Source organism: Vanessa cardui, chromosome 11 (assembly GCF_905220365.1).
Source record: "Vanessa cardui chromosome 11, ilVanCard2.1, whole genome shotgun sequence".
Taxonomy (NCBI): domain Eukaryota; kingdom Metazoa; phylum Arthropoda; class Insecta; order Lepidoptera; family Nymphalidae; genus Vanessa; species Vanessa cardui.
Window position 1 is genome coordinate 1,538,814 of NC_061133.1, and position 18,382 is coordinate 1,557,195.

At 35.1% G+C, this 18,382-nt stretch overlaps 3 protein-coding genes across 13 annotated transcripts in view; 1 reads left to right on the forward strand and 2 right to left on the reverse strand.

Moving 5' to 3' along the window:
• Positions 1-2,660: 2,660 nt before the first annotated feature.
• On the reverse strand, positions 2,661-5,600 carry LOC124533814 (tRNA pseudouridine synthase-like 1). Of its 2 annotated transcripts, none has more exons than XM_047109334.1 (6): positions 5,420-5,600; positions 5,207-5,335; positions 4,849-5,058; positions 4,551-4,649; positions 3,613-3,853; positions 2,661-3,080 (listed from the first exon to the last, which is right to left on the reverse strand). In XM_047109334.1, the coding sequence occupies exons 2-6, from the start codon at positions 5,266-5,268 to the stop codon at positions 2,844-2,846; spliced, it is 849 nt and encodes a 282-aa protein (XP_046965290.1). In that variant the 5' UTR covers positions 5,269-5,335; positions 5,420-5,600; the 3' UTR covers positions 2,661-2,843. The 2 variants fall into 2 exon arrangements, with proteins under 2 accessions (XP_046965290.1, XP_046965289.1); XM_047109333.1 differs by having other exon boundaries at positions 5,407-5,600.
• Positions 5,601-6,201: 601 nt separating this feature from the next.
• LOC124533821 (transmembrane emp24 domain-containing protein 5) lies at positions 6,202-8,289 on the forward strand. The gene is made up of 4 exons (XM_047109342.1): positions 6,202-6,466; positions 6,552-6,815; positions 6,935-7,053; positions 7,731-8,289. The coding sequence occupies exons 1-4, from the start codon at positions 6,254-6,256 to the stop codon at positions 7,837-7,839; spliced, it is 705 nt and encodes a 234-aa protein (XP_046965298.1). The 5' UTR covers positions 6,202-6,253; the 3' UTR covers positions 7,840-8,289.
• Positions 8,290-8,783: 494 nt separating this feature from the next.
• The window catches only part of LOC124533685 (rho guanine nucleotide exchange factor 15), a 113,801-nt gene continuing 104,202 nt past the window's right edge, over positions 8,784-18,382 (reverse strand). For all 10 annotated transcript variants that reach the window (XM_047109120.1, XM_047109118.1, XM_047109122.1 and 7 more), the window contains 10 exons: positions 15,789-15,933; positions 14,103-14,283; positions 13,464-13,646; positions 12,687-12,891; positions 12,097-12,265; positions 11,876-12,015; positions 11,453-11,602; positions 11,067-11,202; positions 10,372-10,573; positions 8,784-10,045 (listed from right to left, as the gene is read on the reverse strand). In XM_047109120.1, the coding sequence (XP_046965076.1) occupies positions 9,879-10,045; positions 10,372-10,573; positions 11,067-11,202; positions 11,453-11,602; positions 11,876-12,015; positions 12,097-12,265; positions 12,687-12,891; positions 13,464-13,646; positions 14,103-14,283; positions 15,789-15,933 (1,678 nt within the window). In that variant the 3' untranslated portion in view covers positions 8,784-9,878. The remainder of the gene's footprint in view (positions 10,046-10,371; positions 10,574-11,066; positions 11,203-11,452; positions 11,603-11,875; positions 12,016-12,096; positions 12,266-12,686; positions 12,892-13,463; positions 13,647-14,102; positions 14,284-15,788; positions 15,934-18,382) is intronic.

Sequence of the window (18,382 nt, forward strand, 5' to 3'; positions counted from 1 at the left end):
TATACACAATGGTAAGTAGATAAAAAGGTAAGGTAAGGAGGTACATAACAGCACACACGCAAACATACATGCAATATGACATATAAACACTTCACTTCTCTGAAGTTGAGTAGTCATAGTAAAGTGAAAAATGTTTATTTTTATTATTCTGTAAGTAATTGCTCACTTTTTATCGTTTTATCAATTTTAAACAACTTACCTTAGATTGTTTTGAAGTTTTTTTTATACTTTAATCAATTTTAATGTTAATTATTAACTTTTTGACTATTTATAATTGACAAAACAATTTATTTAGGTGTTGCTGAAAATATTTTATTTAATCGAAACAGACGAGTTGTGATTCGAAATTGACATTCCGGTTGTTATGAAATGATCTTGGTCTCAAATTATAAAATGGTTGTTATATAAATTATTAATCTGATTTTTTATGTCGCGTATTTGAATAAGGCATTGTACTTCGTATCAATAGGCTATGACATAGACCTTTGATGGAAATCAGAAAAAAAATCTAAAAACGTTAAATGAGTCAGTTAAGTATTTTATTTTTTTCACGATACTAACAATTTAAATCGTATGACTTTTATTAATATAAATCTATAAAATGCAACCTTTTCGTTTCAACTTAATATACTGTATCGTGGTTGTTATATGTTAAAAAGAATTGTTAAAAACAGTCATTGCGTCCAATAGTTATTGAATATTACAATTGACTTAAAAAAATGTTTAAACAAAGATGATATTAAAAAGTTGCTTGCTTAAATCCTGCAGGGTCATAAATATTGCTATTAAGGCTAAATTATATTATTCCCCAATTTGGGGTTGCAACTAAATAAAAATTTAGATAAATGCAATATATTTCAATAATTTTCCTTAACTTTTACTAAAGCTATAAAACTTGTTTATATATTAAACACTATACTATTATTGCATTTGCAACTCAATTTAGCAGATATAAGAAGATATATTATAATAATAAATGACAAATAGATTTAAGTTTATATAAGATCCACTGGATGTGCCAAGCTATACAAAATATATAAATAAAGCTCTTTACTTAAAATATATAGCGATCATCCATTTACAAGATAACGCAATATTCTTAATAATGAGGACAAAATGCTAATAATCCCTAAAGATTTGGCAGAAATAATATTATGTTTACTTTTTAACCTCAATGTAAAAACAATTATATTTTGATTTTTCGCTTCTTATTAATATATCCCACCGCAGTTTTGCTCCTATTTGCAAGTGGATGGTCGCGTCTTTGCCTACTTGTACTAAGCACACATTTTTTAACATATTAAATGTATAAATATATGTTTATAAAAAAGTACTTGTGATGTTGGTGCTACTTTACAACCCTGTACCTTAGAGCGCTTCCTGGTGTTCATCGCATAGTTTTAAGATGTTATTGCAGTTTCTACGTTACACGACTGATGATCGTACTTAATGTCTTATTTATTAGCTAATAAAGTTCTGTTTTGAATGTAGATTTTTTATTTTATTTCTTTCATATTTAATAATTTGTAGCTTATGAGTTGAGAAAAATACAAATCTTCATATTTTAAAAGGTTGTTCATAGTAAAAAGTTATACCAGGACTTGATGTAATTTGCAGCGAATTTTTAAACCGGCTTCCAAATATAAGAGGGCTATCAACTGGATTTTATTTTTTTAACCATTCATTCGTCATTGATGAACTGATTTGGAGAATTATATGATGAGGATTATATGTGGGAGGATGTAAATTAACAGTCCATTTATGCCCATTACCGTTTCGGCTTTACCATTGTTTCATTATTCTTTCTCATCAATCTTAAATTTGAAAGCCTATTGTAATTTCAGTAGTTCAGAATGGCCAAAATAATATTACGTTTTACAATGATGCTCCCATCTCTCTATCTTTTGTTAAAAGCCCCGCTATCGTCCTTTTGTTGTCTAATGCCAGCTCAATCATATTTAAAATAAAATAGTGTTACATGCCAGTATTGAATGCTATGCCATATAAAATAACATTAATTACAGTTTTACAAATTACTGATCAAGAATTACAATAATAATTGCATATAATAAAGTAAATTCAATAGCACCTGCTATATTCATAATATGCAATAATAATGTGATATAAATTATGATATATAAAGCAGAGTACTTAAGGTATGTAATACAAAAGACAATTTGTAAGTCATATATATAATAAAAACATTTACACATCTACAAAACATTTATATATAACGTGTATTAGAAAGCAGGATATTTCATTAAGTAAAACTAGTAATAATAGGCTAAGATATTATTTGTCCAGGTATCATTGATGATAGCTGTTTCTTAAATCCAGCATTTGGCTGTATAGCTGGTCTTCTTTCCTTCACAAAATTGTAAGCTGTCTCATAATCTAACAATTGATATTGCATTAAATAGGCAATAGCAACCATCGAAGTTCTAGAAACACCTGCGTTACAATGTATTAATACATTTTGCTTACTTTCTATAGCGTTTTGCAGAAATGGCAAACATGCATCTAAGGCAGGTCTGACGTCTGATTCTGGGAGATCCAAAATGTGAACGAACTTATGGTTTATAAAAGAAATATCTAAATCAATGCCTAAGCTAAGAACATGCTTAATATTATATTTCTCTAATACACACTTCACTGCACAATCTTGTGAACCTATATATAAATAGTCTACAATTAAAACAGGTATGTCGTCTGGTTTAGTATCGACTACGAAGCCGGGTGACTTGGACTCCACCAATGTTCCAGAACCTTCTAAGTATTTGACACCATCGGCGCGCGTAACAACCGTTTCCGTTCCTTTTAATCGTTCTTTTTGCTTCTTTAGTTCATTCAAGAAACTCATCTTCGTTCTCTTTTTCCAACTCAACTATATTTCTATTTGGGTCGTAGACCAAGTCTTTTGGGTTATATTCTACGTTACAAAGGTATAGCCCGTCGGGCGGACAGCACGTTATGAAGCTGTGCCAGGAATGCTTGGAGGGGACTTGTAGCATAACTTTTACATCCTCGGGTTTTAATTTTCCTTTTGCAACCGATATGAGTGTGCCGATCATACGTCGTATCTGGAAATGAAATAGGCTATTTGACTGGTTTTTAAATCCATTTTATATTATTTAATAGAAGTTAAGGAACCCAGTAAAAGTTGTGTTTTTTATTTCTAGTACATATTTGCCGAAAAAATTAAAAATTCCATATTTAAATAGCGCGCAAAAACGCTACTTGAACAATATGACGCTGCAATGGGGTCGGTGACGTCACTTTCCTGTATTATCTGTGGTACATATAGTAGAAAAGCAAAGTTTACAAGAAAGTGACTTCATCATAAGCCCGGCCAATCAGAAGCGTTTTGTGTCACGTGACAAACGTTTGAAAAAATGCATTTTTATTTATGGATTTTTGAATAAATTAGGCTTTATTTTCAACTTTCGTTTGTTTTTAAACTTATAATTTAATTTAATAACCATTTTTAAACTCATAATATACACTGATTACAATAATTCACAACTTATTTTTCGCATTGTCAAATAGCTTATTGACAATAAAAGTCACGATGACTTTTTGAGCGTTTTAAGCCACGAGCAGTAATATATTTACCTGGTTATGTACAAATGATCGTCCTTTTATCGTTATGTCCCAATAATCAAAACAGCTATTACTCTGACTCGTGTATGTCGTGACGCAAGGTCGGCCCGGTCTCACATCTATTGATTTAATTTCACGTCGGTTGTGCTTATTCTGTTTCAATTTGTCGAACTTCTTGAAAGTCGTGAAGTCATGATAGCCGACCAAATATTTCGCGCCTTCCTTGAATTTCTCTATGTCAAATTCCTTTGATCTGTAAGATAAAAATGATAAATGTTACACCTGTCCGCATTTGTTTCAAGCAATAGCATTACTTGACTTTAACAACAAATGTAGAAGATCTCTTAAAACTAATACCAATAAATGAAGAAACTTGTTTGCAAGACATAGGTGTTTAATGATTGAAGTTTTCCAAGTTTAGAGTCTGTATATTTCTATTCAGTATGCTTTTGCTATTTACAAATCCTAAAGCCACAGGTTCAAATAGTTTCAGGCCAATTAAGATCTTGTGTCAAAAAAATCTCAGCATCTAATGAAAGGCATTGCATCATCAATTCGTGCAATATCCTCCAAAGCAGTCTTTAAAACCTCAATACTTTTATTTTATTAATTATGTATATAGTTTATTAGATGTATTCATTGATAAAATACATTGCATAGGACCAATATTATATGGTAATAATTTTGTGTATTGTCTAATTGAACTTATTTAATAATAATATATAATTTAAATAAAACTAATTATAACGGATGAATCGCGTATATTAATTATTTTTTAAACATCCCGACGTTTCGAGCACTTTGCAGTGTTTGTGGTCACGGGTAGACTGCAAAGTGCTATTTATTTATTTATAAAGTTTTATTTAAATGTGTAATAATCGCGAAAATTTAAGACAACAATAATATATAATTAAAAATTTAGCTACACTATTATTTCAAATAAGATTTACCTTATAAAGTCACACCTTCTCCATTCCTCTATTGGTATCAATGAAGGTATACTGTAATTGTTTTCATCAATCTGAATCTCCGGTTTTAGTAGTGCCAATCTGGAAATATAAAATCACAAACATTTTTTATAAATTTCGTTTACAGTTTGTGTTAGCCAGTGTTTGATGATATTTTAAAATGATTACTCTGAATCAGATTATCTTGGTTCATTAGTATGTTATTTTTTTCTTTTTTACAGCAGAATTGCATCCCACACTTATTAGAAACATTAAAACAGTAGATGTATTTTTAACTAACCTGTACAAATATGTCCTTGACGTAGCATTAAACCTGGCATTAAAATTATCATTAACTCGTAAAACCTCTTTAACATATATACTTATTTGATTCTTTGAGAAAAACCTATTAATTTCGTTAATGATGAACTGTGTATCATATATATAATTCCCACGTCTTTCCAAGTCAAAGTGCGCACTGGAATTCAATGCATGCACTCCACCATCTGTGCTGTAAGAATAAAAAAAGTATAATAACTGTAATTAGAAGTCAAAAACCAATATAAATGTTGTTCTACAGGTATCATTATTATTTTTTAGTTAATTTGTTTTTTTTGTATAAGTTTAATACTTTAATTCTACTTGAGTAACAAACTTACCGGCTCGATAGATAGAGGTTAGGATAATTTAAAGGCTTCAATTTCAGTAAGGATATTTCCATTAATCCCTGGACGCTTTCGGTATCAGGATAGTTACGACCATCTTTAAGCCATAGTTTTTCGGAGGACCTGTCGCGTTGTTTTTATATTAAAAGAAAGGTCACTATAAGTTAAAATAGAACGTTCGAACCGACACTAACCTAAATTTTGTACCTATATATGAGAAGAATGTTAAATATCTAGCTTTCATTATTTACACCATAAAATTTAAGTACAGTTACAAAACTCTTGTTTTTCTGTTGTGATGTAAATAAATAATATTTTGTTACAACAAACATAAAAACATCAATAATATTCAGCACACAGCTGACAGAACAGCTGATCAACAAGTTTTTAAAATTTGGTATGTTTCAAGTACAAAATAGGCTGCAGTGCTAAGGCATACAGACAAAATACTTAATAAAATAATAAGATTCATATTTCTGTTGTTCACAAAGAGTGCTACAATTTCTAAAGTAAAAATAGTTTTCATCAACACTATTTAGTAATTAAAGATAATTTCTAAAGTTTATTTTAATCGGTCTTGAAAATCTTATTAAAAGTTAAAAGCTAGTCATCTCAAGCCGATGAAATTTCAGGTACAGTGTAATGGAGAATAAAAATGGGACTATCCTGATTAAAATGAGATTAATGGTCAAATTAGTTGTAATCATACTAAAAAGGTAGGGTAGTAATAAAAAGATTACGATGACAAACAAATAAAAAATATAATCTCTATTAGATAAAACGAATTATTGCTTGATATAGAATTCAAGTATTTGAATTTTAATCTTTAATAATAATCTATGTGTATTTATTTAATGTTTAAAATAGGTAAAAGGTGTAGAACAAGATGATACAAATTATGATGTTTTCTTTTCTTTGGGAAGTTTATCTACCTAATTTTTTCTTACAGTGCAGTTACTGCACAGAATACAAATATTATGCTTATAGTCATTTTGACAATTTAACCGTTTCACCTTTCATCACCCACGTCAGATTTTAAAAATGGCTCATAGGACGTGGCATATGTTTTCTTTAATAACACTAATATTTACAATTTTATCACATGTCGGCGAATCATCCTCTTCGTCACCGACACCATGGTACGAAAACCTACCAGCAGTCACCATGGATTACAAAGTACACATCGACGCTGGCAAGGAAGATTGTTATTTTCAGTATGTCCAACAGGGCGCTACTTTTTACGCAAGTTATCAAGTAATTAGCCTTTTTCTCCAATTAAAACATATGTGATTACTCAAAGTAGCAATAAATAAACAGATTTGGTTTGTTTTGATGGTAGGTGTTAAAAGGAGGCGACGGAATGTGTGGGTTTGCGGTTCGGCACCCTAATGGGCAGATAGTGCACCCATACGAGTGGCGCCAGAGTGCGGAGTATGCGGACCAGTCAAGCTCTGGTGGCTATTATGCCGTGTGTATAGACAACCAGTTCTCAAGGTTTGCTGGAAAACTAGTCAACTTGTACCTATCTGTGATTAGGTACGATAAATGGGAGCAATATGCAAAGGAGGTAGAGGAGCTTGATATGAATATTAAGAATTTCACGGTAAGTTTTTTAATTACATATAATTTTAAATAAAAAGTTAGTAAAACAAACTGTATTCAATATTATAAAAATATAAATTTCTATGTCATTTATTTTAACTGTGTTTATTATTGTTCCAGAATTCAATTCAATTTGTGGAGCGCAATGTCAATGACATATTACAATATCAATATCATTCCAGAGCAAGAGAATCTCGAGATTATAATCTATTAGTAGACAATAATGCTTATGTATTAAGGTATGTATATAGTGTAAGCCAATTGAATATGTCGTAAGAATCATGCTGTTTATGTTATCGTCAGATTGCAATTAGTAGGTCTCATACTTAGATATTGGTTTATAAAGTACAAAAATTGAAAATTAAAAATTCTTGTATATAAATGGATGGGTAGTAAACGAAGCATTATAATCATTATACTAAATTATATTGGAATTAGAAAGGTGTGAAAAGTTACACAAGTGGCAATGTTTTATTTGAGTACAATGACCCCACATTCCATATTGCCTTTAGTTATTCCAGCACTTAGATGAACTTGTTTTTGAACTTTCACTTTTAAATCAAATGAGTTAGACATAAAACTGACTACAACAAATCTTTGGCCCTGCATTTTATGCACCATCTCTGTAGTCCTCTGCTTGACTTCTACTTTCTTATTGCCCACTATTTAAAATTATATTCCGAATATGTTTGAGAGGTCCTTTCTACTCGGTTGTGCAGAAATAACTTTAAAGTAAATAAGAATGATGACTGAGAGAGTACTTTTTTTTTGTACCAAGACTTTTGTGATTTCTGTTTGTACACAGATAATTTGGGAAATGTGATTTTTTTTTTTTTAAATTTATCTATAGAAGCTACAGTATCCATGTTATTTATCAAAACATTATCATATTGATTAGTTATTGTTTTATTTTCAGGTGGTCGTTCATACAAATCATAGCAGTTGCAGCAACAGGCACACTGCAAGTCTATTTTGTAAGAAAACTCTTCGAAGTTAAGGAAAACTCTTCTAAAACAAGAATATAAATTTTTAAATATTCTATGATAAGAAAAAGACACAATTAACTCTTGACTGAATTAACTCATTCCTTGTTAATGTTATTTCTGTTTACTAACTGATCTCTTTTTTGCTATTTTTATTTACTTGACCATAATCATAATTAGTGTAATATACAATAGATTAAAATAATAAGATCGAAAATATTAGTTAAAATAGAATTTGGTAAGATATTTTTAAAAAGTTGTATTTTGTTTTGTTTTTATTTTTACTTTTTTATATTTCAAATATTTTTTATTGTTGTTAAATTAACAAAAATTTGTAATGTAAATCGAATGAAAATATTTTTTGTATGCATTTATTAAAGAAGGATTGATTGGTGTTATGAGTTTAAAAAAAGTCCTAGTTTTGTATAAAGTTAAAATTGCCTTATGATGACGAAAATCATATAAAACAATAAAGTACAAGATAAGCAATGAGTTTTTTTATTTTTGTATAATTATAATATTATTTGATGCACACATGCAAACTATGTTTGAACCATTAAGTTGTACCCGGAGAAACCTTTCCCTAGGCATGTGAAATGTCTTATATTTGGACACAAAAAAAACGAAAAAGCTACTAAAAAAGATCTACATCTTATGCCAATCAACATTTACCGAATTGTAATGTAACATTAATCCACCAATGAATAAAGACAGCGCTTTTCTTGTGAAGGTAGAGGCTTGAATAAATACTATGCATCTACTTTATATGAGTTTTCTGCTTACCTTATGTTATTTCCATTGCTGTTAAATTTACACCATCATCATCAAAAGTATATAATATACACATTGGTGTTGGTGTACATGAATGTAGAGATAATTTTGAGAATAATAAATACTATTTAATAATAATTACAATTAAATATATTAATTGTAGAAATTGACTAAATTTGTTGGAATAATAAATAAAAGTCTTTATATTTATAAAATTATATTTGATGTAAATTACTCTGTTTCATGATCTTAATTAATATTATGTCTAGATTTTTACATTCATTAAAATAATTTAAGATACTACATAGACATATGTTGAACAAAAATTTATAGTGCAACTTTCTTAACGAAATAAAAAAGGTTTTGATAAAAAGGGAATGTTGGTGGAATCTGTATTGTAAACTGTCTTAACTTTTTTTAATAATATTCAAATTCCACTCGTCCGCTATTTGACTAGTTAATTTATGAATCAGCGACCGAGTGAATGGTATACGTACATGTATGTTTAAACTAAAGTCTTAAATCATACACATCTAGAACTAAATTTAGAAAGTTTTAAAAATATTCTAATCATTATCTTTGAAGTTTTCAACTGTTAAACATAAACATTCTAAATGTGTATATTTTATTTATTAATATACTAAAACTAAATATTAATTTTTCTTTTCAAAAACAATTCTATACAATAATTTTCCGTGAATCTCATTCGTAACTGTACATTTCGCATACTTACGTTAGTAAATTAGCTACACATCGGCGTATCGTATTTAAAATAATTATACATTTAATATACTAAATTTAAAAGCACCAACATTAAACTATGCAAAACTTGGTGCAATGTATATAACAACGATCTGATAAATTTCCAGGCATTAAATACTCCAAAAATTGTCTTATAATTACAAAAGGCAGTTTCTGGACGGAAACACTTTATTCTTAAAACACGGTCGTGATTAATGTGAAATAATACTTATTACTTATTAACAATCGCATCTTATAAATATACTATACAAAATGATACATACCGTTAAACTTTTTGAACTTTACATTTTTTTCATAATTTTAATAAGTTAAGAACATATAAAATTTTTAAATTTCCTTACTGTAATTAAATCAAACTGAAACATAAAAGAGGATATTTATTAAAGGACGATGTGAATAGCGTTGTTTTAAGTAGCACTTTTTTGTTTTATTAATTTTATATGATTATTAATCTTTTATGAATTCGTACGATGTCATCAATATTGATTTTTTTTTTCGAAATCGTTGGCTCCAGGTCATCGAGGGCTCGCAATGGCAGCGGCGGGTGGTCAGACGGCGCGCTTCTTCTGTCCGAGGTAGGTGGCGGAGAGCGCCAGCAGGCGGTACCGCTGGCGCAGGTTGCGCGCGCGCACGTGCTGCGACGCGATCTCCGCCGTGTAGGCGCCGGGGAACCAGCCCGCCTCGCCGTCGCGCGTGCGCTCGCCGTAGTACCAGCCTGCGGGCCGACCGACACCCTTAGCTCTAGTGTCTTATTCACATACATTGAATGCAGTGCTGACAACACTGCATTGTTGCGCCCGAAAAGAGTTATGTCATAAATAAAAAACGAAATCACATAAACTGATATTATGTTGATTCGGGGAACATCGACAATTTTTTCATCAGTTGTAAGTTACTTTAACCGAAAATACTCTCTCAGAATTTAAATAATTGAACCGCTGCTAATGTAATTGAAGTCTGTCTTTTCAACCCAATAGGAGTCCCAAACTTTTTGATGGTTAAATTAATGGGAGGTACTGGCCCAACGCTGCGCGCACTCACCCTCGCTGGTCTTGCGCGTGACGTTGACGACGTCGCCCTCGGCCAGCGCCAGCTCGTCGGGCTGCGCGGGCGCGTAGGCGTAGAGCGCCGTGACCTGCGGGCAGTCCCAGCCCGCGTACAGCGTCTCGCCCGCGCCCGCGGCCGGCGGCGCCAGCGCCTCCGCCCAGCGCCGCGCGTCCGTCTCGCTCGGGCACGACACCAGCTGCACACACACGCACGCACGCACGCACGCTCTACTATACAGTCTCTACTTCTTGACCGCTTGGCATGGGTTAGAGAGCGTCTCAATCCAAAAGACGAATTACAGAGAGAAATGAAAAGTGTTGACATAGGAAATGAAATGAATTCGTTAGTATGTGCTCAACAACAACAACAACAACAACAGCCTGTAAATTCCCACAGCTGGGCTAAAGGCCTCCTCTCCCTTTGAGGAGAAGGTTTGGAACATATTCCACCACGCTGTTCCAATGCGGGTTGGTGGAATACACATGTGGCAGAATTTCTGTGAAATTTGTCACATGCAGGTTTCCTCACGATGTTTTCCTTCACCGCTGAGCACGAGATGAATTATAAAGACAAATTAAGCACATGAATCAGCGGTGCTCGCCTGGGTTTGAACCCGCAATCATCGGTTAAGATGCACGCGTTCTAACCACTGGGCCATCTCGACTCTATAGTATGTGGTCATGCCGTACCATCTCGATGGTGCGCCCCTCGTGGTTCTCCAGCAGCGTGAGCAGCAGCGCGTGCTTGGCGCCGGCGGCCGCGTCGCTGGCGCACACCTCCACCAGCGAGCGCGCGCAGTGGTCCACGGCCACGAACGAGTCCTCGCTGGCGACACATACGGGTTACAGTGTTATCGACGGACCATAGACAACTTTGAGAGCGCTTGCAATTCAGAAATATTTATTTTTAATCATAATGTAGTGATGATTAGGTAGACGACGTGTTTTTTAAAATACAGATTTGATGTAAGCCATCGAGGATCATTAGAAGGTAGAAGTGGCATTTCAGGATCAGAGTTGGTGCGCCTGTGTTATTGTAACAATCTACGTTTTAATTAGTAAGATATTCGACTCACCCCTTCTTCTTCGTGATAACGAGGTGATCGTTAAAGAGGAAGAGGTGCAGCGGTATTTTGTGGAACTTCTTGCCGAAGGTAAGTTTCAGCTCATCGTTTTTCCAGAGGAGCTGCGTCATCTCCCCCGAGCGGACTAGCCAGCGAATTGGTCTGCAATACAACGGGCGACATTATTATCACAATCCTCTAATAAGTGTGTAATTATGTGGAGTGTGCGTGTGTGTTAGTGCGTGTGTGTGAGTGCGTGTGTGTGAGTGCGTGTGTGTGAGTGCGTGTGTGTGAGTGCGTGTGTGTGAGTGCGTGGGTGTTAGTGCGTGTGCGTGTGTGTGAGTGCGTGTGTGCCTGTGTGTGAGTGCGTGTGTGAGATTGCGTGTGTGGTGTGTGAATGTGTGTGCGTGTGTGCGCTCGTGTGTGCGTGCGCACCTGCGGTCGCGGCGCGAGAGCGCGGGGCCGAGCTCGGGCGCGCGGCGCAGCGCGGGCGGCACGTGTATGTCGCGCGCGACGCGCCACATCTCCTCCACGCGCTCCGTGTTGCGCGCGCCCTCGTTGCACTGCGACACGAACTGCGCACAGCGGGCAAACCGGTTAGACGGCCGAGTGGCTCCACGGCACGGGCTAGCACGTGCACAGTATGCGGTACGCACGTCGTTGAGCGTGGCGAGCGCGTGCATGCAGCCGCGGTACTCGTCGTCGGCGGGCGCCAGGTTGCGCAGCACGGCGTCCAGCAGCAGCGGCAGGCGCGTCACGCGCTGCATGGGCAGCAGCAGGAACGAGTGCAGCGACAGGCTCTGGCACGCCGGTTGGCTTTCCAGTCTAAGGACAAAAATAGATCGGCACTTCATACTTGGTACTCTCTTTAGAGCTGAGATGGCCCAGTGGTTAGAACGCGAGCATCTTAACCGATGATTGCGGGTTCAAACCCAGGCAAGCACCACTATATATATGTGCTTAATTGTGTTTATAATTCATCTCGTGCTCGGCGGTGAAGGAAAACATCGTGAGGAAACCTGCATGTGTCTAATTTCATCGAAATTCTGTCACATGTGCATTCCACCAACCCGCATTGGAACAGCGTGGTGGAATATGTTCCAATCTCTCTCCTTAATGGAAGAGGAGGCCTTATCTCAGCAGTGGGAAATTTACAGGCTGTTACTTTACTTTTTACTTTCACTCTCTTTGAGCAATATCGAGTAGTTAGACTACAAACTTTTTTGCTGTAAAGTGATGAGCATACCTTCTAAGCGCTGCAGCGAAGGACGGGCGCTCTCTCAAGCGCTGCAGCGTCTTGACCATAAGCGGCTGGTTCTCGCAGTACTTGACGTACGAGTGGAATCGCGCTTCGGCGTGGCGCTGGACGATGTCGCATATGTCTTGGAGCAAGATATTCTCTTGCCAGCACTTTTCTAATTCCGTCATCAAAATTTGAGAACATTTGCGCACTAGGAAAAAAAAAAACAAATTATATTATTAACAATATAAACAATATTAAAATATCACCATATGAGTAGTAATCATAAGTTGAAAAATCAGATCATTTATTACGGTCATTACTAGTCAGTTTATTTATTGATCACAAAATAATATTGGTTGCTTTAAACACACCTGATAAAAATATGTATCTACATTATATTCACAAATGTAATAATAACTGATTTCAAATGTTTGATACCCTAGCTATCTCTCTATATTTACAAATCAAATCAAATCAAATCAAATCAATTTTATTCAAGTAAACTTCACAATGAAGCGTTTTTGAATCGTCAATAATCAAATACTACCACCGTTTCGGAAAGCAGCTTCTAGCGAGAAGAAACGGCAAGAAACTCGCATAGTTGCTCTTTTCAAATAAACACATTTACAATGCTGTTATTGACAGTAATTAGCGTCCTATCATGGAACCCGAGCCTAACTCCAGGCGTTTCTTTCTAAAAAGTACTCTTTTAATGAATAGTATGATTTATTTATTAATTTAGTCTTAATAATATTTTTAACAAACGGTTCTATCTATTACCCGATATGATGGCGGAGAACAGCGTTTCCCAGTCGTCCCTGGGGAGCACGTGGCGGTCGCGGAAGGCGGGGTGCGAGATGAAGTGCGTCTCGAGGACGTTCAGTGAGTTGAGATACGACGCTTCTGATGTCAGAAGTTCGAACTTCGCCTCCTGGAGTCGCTTCTGAGCCGGTGCCAGCGAACCTGATTCATAAAAATACTATAAAATAACAGTTATGGATTACATTATATTAAAAAAATTGACAAATCAAAGGGACAGGAATAACAGTTTCGAACACAAGAAATGTCTGTTTGTTCTTTATTTGTTGTATATTCTTTGGCTCAATTATATAATTGTTAATATTATTTTTTATAGGAGATATTCTTGCTGTTATTTTGTGTAATATCCTCACGTGCTATGTCAGTTTACTCGGTTGAATGGCTTGGAATAATGTTAGGGCTTTGTGCAAGCCCGTCTGGGCATATACCACCCACTTATAAGGTACCTACTACCGTTACTTTTATTACGGTTGTAACAAGCGCAGTCTCTAGGTTAAGGTCTACGGATGACCACTTACCATCAGGTAGGCTAAATAACCGTCAGCCTACGATACAATAAGAAAAGCGATAATCAAATATTTTTACGTATTTATGACTCACTGAGCACAGCCGAGTTGACGACTTCGGGCACCTCGCACCAGAGCGTGCGCGCGGGCCCGCGCGGCGCCACGAGCGCCATGGCGGAGGGGCGGGTCGAGCTTGCGGTGGAGCCCGCTGTCGACCCGCCGCCGCCGGCCTCGTACGCGTCCGAGTCCGAGTCGCCCGTCTCGCGGCACGCCGACTAAATATCGTTCATATTATAAATATCATTATCAAGTAAAGTGAAAGTAACAGCCTGTAAATTTCCCACTACTGAGATAAGGCCTCCTCTTCCATTAAGGAGAGGGCTTGGAACATATTCCACCACGCTGTTCTAATGCGGGTTGGTGGAATGCACATGTGGCAGAATTTTGATGAAATTAGGGACATGCAGGTTTCCTCACGATGTTTTCCTTCACCGCCGAGCACGAGATGAATTATAACACAAATTAAGCACATATATAAAGTGGTGCTTGCCTGGGTTTGAACCCGCAATCATCGTTTAAGATGCACGCGTTCTAACCACTGGGCCATCTCGACTCGTTATCATTATCATTACACAGTATAAAACAAAATCGCTTACCGCTGTCTGTCCCTATGTATGCTTAGATCTTTAAAATTACGGAAGAGATTTCGATGGGGTTTTTGAAATAGATGCAGTGATTCGAGAGGAGGGTTTTTGTGTATAATAGACACACAATGAAGTAGAAGAACACTGATAATTTTAGAAGTTTTTAATGTGACGTCGTAAATAAACAAATTCTGTAGTATATTTAGTATTGCACCCGTGCGAAGCCGAGCCTGTACGCGCTAATAAGTTATATAACAGTTGTGTACATAATACATACAACAGAGTTGTAATAAGTAATTCGATTGATTGATTGGTATATCCGTGTAACTGAATTATTACTAGTTATATAATACACATTATCAAAACAAACGCGACATTTACCTCAACAGGCGCAATGATGTATTCACGAATATGACTTCCGTAAACACTATGGTCATAAATACGAATTGGATCTCTGTAATCGTGACGCTAATAGACCACTAACGCGATCGACAAACATGGAGATGTAAGGTCAAGTTTAGCGTTGTTGGAGGTTACATCAATTACCGAGCAATTAGTGTCTCAATTAACACACTAAACAAGATAAAACTGTTTGTTTTGACGTTTCATTAACCAATTAAATTTATTGTACTGGCCAGTATGTTTACGGTACAACAAAATATTTTTGATAACCCACTTTATTAAACTGTAAACGTTAAACGAACATTTCCCTTTGTAATTGTAATTGTGTCAAACCACCGGGAAATTTGATTAATAGGAACGCAAGAATTGACTCATCTACGTCGTCGACGCAATTTCTTAGATTTACCAAACGTCATTCAGAACCTCTATTTCATTGTAATTCTACATCATCAAGTTATTTATGAAGTATTTTTGAAGAAATCGTTTCTTATCTGTAAATATTGTTTCTTTCCGTTTACGATATTAGTATGAATAAAATATTTGGTATATGATAATTGTACCAGATTGTAGGCTAGCCTTGACGCACTGTAAAACTGAATTTGATCTGAATAAGTTTCACTATTAATATAATTCCTTTAAGCAATTTCAGACACGGTATATCTGCGTAACCGAGTAGATGCACTAAAAAGGAAACACTTAATTTAAATTCGATTAGCAACGTTTTGAAAGTTTACCTCGACTTTAGCGGCGTTGTAGAACTGGTACAGCGGCTCGTGGGTGAACAGCGAGTGTGGGAGCGGCGACGCTGGGTGCGAGCCCGAGGACGCACCCGACGACGACGAGATGTTACCAGCCTGGTATAGGCCGGCTTCCGCGTACCTAGAATAGCAACCGATATGGTCAACGTCGAATTCAAAAATTCAAATATCGAAAACGATTACATCAATCACTCACGATTCTCACATAGAAACACATCTTTAGATACAAATCAATAAAGTTAGCAGCACGTAAAATGACGATACAGAGTCGTATTTGATTTATCAATTTTATTCACGTTCATTCAGATTCTTCGCGGTTAAATGAGATAAGAAGTTTAAGGTTAAAGTTGAGAGAAAGTCTGGGATCGCGATATGAATTACAATATGCAAATAATAATAACGGTTAAAAACAATTTCACAACGTTCGAGAGTTAATCGTGAAATTTTAAAACAATACCGTGATTCTTAAAAAAAACGTAAAATAACCGATAACCGTCAACGCCCGTTGTATCTTTGCGTTTGATTGTTATAAAAAAAAAAAAACGGTTTTCGAGCGCGAACCGGTCTGCACTGATTTTTAAAAGATATTAAGTACATAAAAAGTATGCAGTAAAACCTGAACGTGCAATTTTATAACCTGATAAATATTGAATAAAAATTGTCAAACGTGTAAATATTATGTTTACGGAAGAAAGTAAAATAAAATAACTTTAATATTAATATGGAACTGTCAGTAAGAAATAGATATTCATAATAAATGTTTGATTTCTGACCTTTACAGATTTATATGGAGGGGGGGGGGGGGGGCAGGTTACGACCCTGGTGTCAGGAACAATTTTGTGATCATCTGTTTTAATTCTTATAAAAATGAATAACCACTGAAATTCCACGAAAATTTGTAAACAATTACCGTCACTGAACGGCAAAACGACAAAATATTACTGAGAGGATTCGTAACTCCGTGATGACCATCCAACAAAAGATACGACTATGTAGGTATATGTACACATTAAATTCATTGGTGTGTCAAGTTACGGGCGATTAGCGGAAATGAGAAATGACGCTTTACTAATGTTATATATGAAACACTATTCTTTTTTTTTGTTATGACTAACTTAATAAGAAAAAAAAATGTTATATGTATTTGAGTATGTACTCTTTTAGTAGACTTGTTATGTATGTATTCTTGATGATGTAGTTAGTAAAGACAATCCTACGATCGATATAAAGCCTATTCCAACCATAAGACGACCAAAAGAGAAAATAAACAATATTTATCGAATTGACGCGAAATACCTAATTAGTCGAGAGCTTGAGTAACCTATGTATGATATTCATTATAGATTTGTTGTGTAAGATTCCTTAAGGATCTGGTAGTTGGTATCGAATACTGTATGAATATTATATAAAAAAAAACAACTTTTATCTGTGAACGACAGATGAGTATCTGTCACTTTGTATAATAATCATATCTTGTCTTTTTTATCTGGGAACATAAAAATTTACAGATCATCGTCATGGCGGGAAATTGTTGGCGCTATTCATAATTACAATGAGCGTCGTGTAAACTGTAAAGCCTTAAAAATAAAAATTATAAGATAAACTTTGTTTTAATTATGAGGTAAGCAAGTTCTTTCATTAAAAATCTAGAAATCGACCGCATATAAATTATGACATCATTATCAATTTTTCAATCAGTAATAAAGTGACATCAATTTTATTTCTGAATGAATGAATGAAAACAAATGAATTCGTTTAAAACCAACCAATGATTGGTTTGTTTATGTTCGTAGTGACATCAAGTTTTAGGTTTGGTTTGATGGTTAAGATTCGCTGTTGCTTGTAAATTACGACGAGCCTAACCGCGCAGAACAGGCTTATGAGTCAGCGCGTAATGGCCGCGTCATGTTGAACGGCTCCGGCCCGAAGATTATAATCCGCAATCAACTTATATATCCTTACGAATCAGGACGATCATATAAAATGAATTATACTATTAGCGATGCAAGAAATTGTACCATCCATTCCACACATATCTATTACTTTATGTTTCATTGACAATTGAAAGCAGGTCCCTTGTTTTGTGAATGATAAAATATGTGAAAAAAATATAGCAGAGGAATTGTCAAAGATTAAATTCTGCGAAACATTTGCTGATTTGCCCTGACTGAACGTTGACAGGCTTGGGATCTGGGTCGTTAATACTGTTGCCTATTATGCTCATTGTCCATTGTGCTTGTAATCACATGTTATACATAATATATGTCTGTTATCATTTTACTATGTGAAACATCTATTGGCACGCCTGGGAGTAAGATCACTGGTACGTCGTGACGGCACAACGATCTCTCAAGTCATCACGTTTCATATCGATGATCATCATCAAAATCTCCGGTGTAATATTCTAGCGCCTCGTATAAATTTACTTTATCAACAAATAATATATATTTAAAGGTATTATTATTTATATTATCTTTAATACATTTAAAAAAATACAGAGATTAATTTTACACCTGTCTCGTAACGGCTACTTTATAAAATGTATTGTTTATATATTTTACACAAAACAT